Here is a 4,783-nt window from a genome sequence, read left to right as displayed (position 1 = left end):
AAAATTTAGTTTTTCGTAAAACATATAATTACTTTGAAGTCCGTTATCATTATGTTCAAGAATTTGTGAGGAAGAATGAGATTGAGCTACTCTTTTGCAGAAGCGAGAATCAAGTTGCTGATATACTTAGGAAGTCGTTGACATCAGAAAATTTTATAAAACTACGAAAGCTACTCGGAATGCAAGAAAGAATCAAGTTGCTGATATACTTATGAAGCCGTTGACATCGGATAATTTTATGAAACTACGAAAGCTACTCGGAATGCAAGAAATTGGGTTAAGGGAGGATGATGATAAATAACCCAATATTTTTGATAAGTTTAGATTTATTTTCATTATATTTATCTTTTAATATTTAGTTGGTTAGATATAACAGATAATTAAATCTTGTTCAATATATTGCTATTAGAATTTTTGCTTTATCTCTCTCTCTCTCTCTCTCTCTCTCTCTCTCTCTCTATATATATATATATATATATAACTAGGCTACTATGCTATTAATAGCACCAAGTCATTGGTGCTATCAAGTTTTTGGCCATTGGATTAAGAGATGTGCGGTTAGGATGATGTGGGCCCCTTAGGGTTGAGTGAGTGGTTGGTTGAATAATATGATCTAACGGGTGAAAATGATCAAAAGGATAGATCTAACGGCGGAAAACTTGGTAGCACCAAGTGCTTCGTGCTATTAATAGCATAGCAGCCGGACTCTATATATATATATATATATGTTATTGTAGATGAGTGAAAAATGATCCACCATCCAAATTTAGTAAGTATAATTAATAAAGTTTTTAGTTTAGTTCGGTGCAATACTCCTCTCCAATCAACACGGCATCCTCCAGCCCAGTCCAGGCCGTGGGTCGTGCTCGGCCACAGCCCCAAGAAACATGGCCCGAATTCGAATCCCAGCCGGGTCGGGCTGGGCCATTCGTTGCAAGAATTAGTCTAAAAATTCTTGAACGTGTTGGTCCAACACAGCCCAAAGTGCATCCTTAGACACGGCTTGAGAACAAGTTATAAAAATAATAAAATAAAAAATAATTATTTTTAGTTATTCACATTTTTAGCTAATATATGAATAACTAAAATTCTCGTAAATGAAAATTATACATCCAAATTATGAAAGGGCTTGATATTAGAAAATCGAGGATGTCAAATATTTTGAAGACACAAAATCAAATTTATTATTTCTAATTATAGAAGAAAATTTTATATTCAATAAGCTATTGTTGGATATCATATTCGAGCATCTAAGCATACTTTGGGCCTAAGGTTTCTGTTTAGATACATGAACATCTTATTCGACATACTTTTTGGTTTACTAAAAAAATTTATACTATTTAGTAGACGAGATGTATTATCAAATATTTAAAATTGATTAAAATAAAATAAATTATTTTATATGTGCAATATATCATCCAATTACATCATGCGTGTCAGAATCTTTTAATGGAAAATTTTTATACCGAGGCTTAGTAGTTGGTATCTGAGTTCACAAGTCCGAATCTTTATTCATATTTCTAGCTATTTAGCTGGTAGTATGCTACCTTTCTCTCTCGAAAAATAAAAGTTCAAATTTTACATATTACAAAATTTTCATATCGGATAAGATGTTTGAGTGGAAATAGGATTTACTCTATATCAACAATTCTTGCTAGGAAATCGGCGGTAATTCTCGGTGTTAAGTTTCTCAGGGTGATTGATTCGAATAAATTTTATTTTTTATTTGTTTTTAAGCTGTTACTAAGTGAGGACTTAGCGTTTTGAGTGGGCGAGTCGAACTCTCCCGGCATCTGGGAATCTCAAAAAGTGAAGAAGAAGAAGGCCCGAGGCCTACAATTCTATTATTCAATTTGTGCTGTACCCATCATGGAGTGGACAACCCGGCCATCATCAAAGCACGAAGAGCCACCATCAGTAGACTCGCACATATTCTCTCCTCTTTTAATTTTCGATTGAGAAAGCCTTCTAAATATAATAATACTCTTCTTCAGTTATCATCATCATTATCGCCTGCAGCACCACCTGTTTAATTTATACTGTAGCAGCCAGAATGAGGCGATCATCAACCCGGCCGGTCCCAGGCATGAAACGAAATACCATCACATGATTGAGTCGCACAGTTCGCACCTTCCCTCTCCCGATCCAAACCCCGTCGAGCCTTCCCCTCAAAGCAGCTGCTGCTGACGACTTTCCGATGTCCATCATCCGCATTAAACTCGCCAACTAATTATTATTATTATTATTATTAGCGGCAGCAGCACGCAATAGTATAGCAATCGGAGACGAAAAAGGAGAGCGAGAGCCCCAAAATTAACAAGCGCCAAATGGTGGCCGTGTTCAACAAGGAGCTCCTGAGCTGGTACCTCATCACCCTCAAGCTCAAGGAGACCGTCGAGGCCAATTTGTCCAAATCCAGCGCTCCCGCCACCCCGACCTCGGATCTCGGCGCTCGCCCCCAACCCCTCCTGCTCACGCAGGGGGAGGAGGGCGGCGAAGAGCGATCCCCGTCGGCCCGGATCGCCCGATCCCCAACTCCTGGCCCCGACGCGGAATGGGTGATCTCGATCCGGGAGAAGCTGGAGCAGGCGCGGCAGGTGGACTCGGCCTGCCCCTGGGCGAAGCTGTCCATCTACCGCGTCCCCAAGTCGCTCCGCGAGGGCGACGAGAGGTCCTACGTCCCCCAGGTCGTCTCCCTCGGCCCCTTCCACCACGGCCGCCGCCGCCTCCGCGACATGGAGCCGCACAAGTGGCGCGCCCTCCACTGCGTCCTCGGGCGCACCGGCCACGACGTCCGCGCCTACCTCGACGCCGTCCGCCCCCTCGAGGACCGCGTCCGCGCCTGCTACGAGGGCGGCGCCCGCGGCCTCCCCTCCAACGAGCTCGTGCTGTCGCTGGTGCTCGACGGGACCTTCGCCCTCGAGCTCTTCCGCGGCGCCGCCGCGGGCGAGGAGGGCGGGTTCGCCGCGCTCGGCTACTCGCGGCGCGACCCCGTGTTCGCGATGCGCGGGGCCATGCACTCCGTGCAGCGCGACATGATCATGCTGGAGAACCAGATCCCGCTCTTCGTCCTCGACCGCCTGCTCGGCGTCCAGGCCGGCCGCCCCGACCAGACCGGCCACGTCGCCCCGCTCGCCGTCCGCTTCCTCGACCCCCTCATGCCGACCGACGAGCCCCTCCTACGGACCGACCGCACCCGGATGGCCGCCGCCGCCGAATTCGACCCGCTGTCCGGGTCGGGCCTCCACTGCCTGGACGTGTTCCGGCAGAGCCTCCTCCGCGCGGGGCCGCAGCCGGCCCCGCCGCGCCCCTGGCACAAGCGCTGGTCGCAGACGCGCCGCGTCGCCGACCGGCGCCGGCAGCAGCTGATCCACTGCGTGTCGGAGCTCCGCGAGGCCGGCATCCGGTGCCGCCGGCGCAAGACGGACCGGTTCTGGGACATCGCCTTCGAGGACGGCGTGCTCCGCATCCCGCGCATCCTGATCCACGACGGCACCAAGTCCCTCTTCCTCAACCTGATCGCCTTCGAGCAGTGCCACATGGACACCACCAACAACATCACCTCCTACGTGATCTTCATGGACAACCTCATCAACTCCGAGGACGACGTGCGCTACCTCCACGACCGCGGCATCATCGAGCACTGGCTGGGCAACGAGCGCGAGGTCGCCGACCTCTTCAACCGCCTCTGCCAGGAGGTGGTGTTCGACATCAACGACAGCTACCTCTCGGGCCTCTCCGAGCAGGTCAACCGCTACTACAACCACAAGTGGAGCACCTGGACCGCCACCTTGAAGCACAACTACTTCGGCAACCCCTGGGCCATCATCTCCCTCGTCGCCGCCGTCGTCCTCCTGCTCCTCACCTTCACGCAGACCTTCTACAGCGTCTACGGCTACTACGAGCCTCTGCAGCAACAACATTAATTAATTAATTAAAACTCGCCAGCCTAGTTCCATCGATTTGCATAAAAATAGAACCGATTGATTTATTCGATTTTTCCCTTCCTCTTTTATTTCATTTTAATTTTGTCGTGTGCGTGTGGATTGCTTACTGTTGTCGGATGTTCTGTTGAAGAGTTCACTGAAGAGAAAAATGGAAATTTTGTGTATAGAGAACATGTATAGATACCGATCGACGAGAGTGCAACAAATAATTTTACCTCCTCCCATGGTGATAGTGGTCCCCTGTTCATCTTTCTCAGTTCTCCGAGCGGACGAGAGACAGGCTCATGACCGATCTGACAATCTCTCGTATAAAATGACAATTATAACCTTCACAGATGTGAATGGTATGGTTGGGTTTTAGACACGGACCGTTTCTAGAGCAGTTGGTTGGTACCCGAGATCCAAATTCGAATCCTAGTTGATTCATATTTCTAGCTAAGTTTATTTCTAAATAAAATAAACGAAACGGGTAGCGTGTTACCTATCTCTCTCAAAAAAAAAAAAAATGATTGGATTTTAGACCAAGTAACCTTGTAAACAAGTTTCACCATTTGTCCTAGCACAAGTAGAAAATGGTTTGATGATTGGTATCGAAGTTTCAAGCTAGAATTCTAATTAATTCATATTTTTGGTTAAATTTATTTTTAAAAAATAAACGAAATGGGTAGTATATTATATTTCTCTTTAAAAAAAAAAACCCTTCTACACAAGTTATCGACTTAGATTAGCCAACAGAAAATAATAATAATAATAATAGTAATAATAATAACATATACCAAATTTATTAGTTCCACATAAATTTCAAATTTTTTATTTAATTTATTATTTACTAAATT

The 4,783-nt window shown here is 46.1% G+C and overlaps 1 protein-coding gene across 1 annotated transcript; it reads left to right on the top strand.

Moving 5' to 3' along the window:
• Positions 1,979-4,111, top strand: LOC109725378 (UPF0481 protein At3g47200-like). The gene has a single exon (XM_020254537.1). The coding sequence runs from the start codon at positions 2,328-2,330 to the stop codon at positions 3,924-3,926; it is 1,599 nt and encodes a 532-aa protein (XP_020110126.1). The 5' UTR covers positions 1,979-2,327; the 3' UTR covers positions 3,927-4,111.

This window comes from Ananas comosus, linkage group 20 (assembly GCF_001540865.1).
Source record: "Ananas comosus cultivar F153 linkage group 20, ASM154086v1, whole genome shotgun sequence".
Lineage (NCBI taxonomy): Eukaryota > Viridiplantae > Streptophyta > Magnoliopsida > Poales > Bromeliaceae > Ananas > Ananas comosus.
This window is presented reverse-complemented; position numbering and strand designations above follow the sequence as displayed.

Coding starts and splice junctions, on each gene's coding strand:
- LOC109725378 (XM_020254537.1), top strand. CDS start 2,328: ATGGTGGCCGTGTTCAACAAGGAGCTCCTGAGCTGGTACCTCATCACC.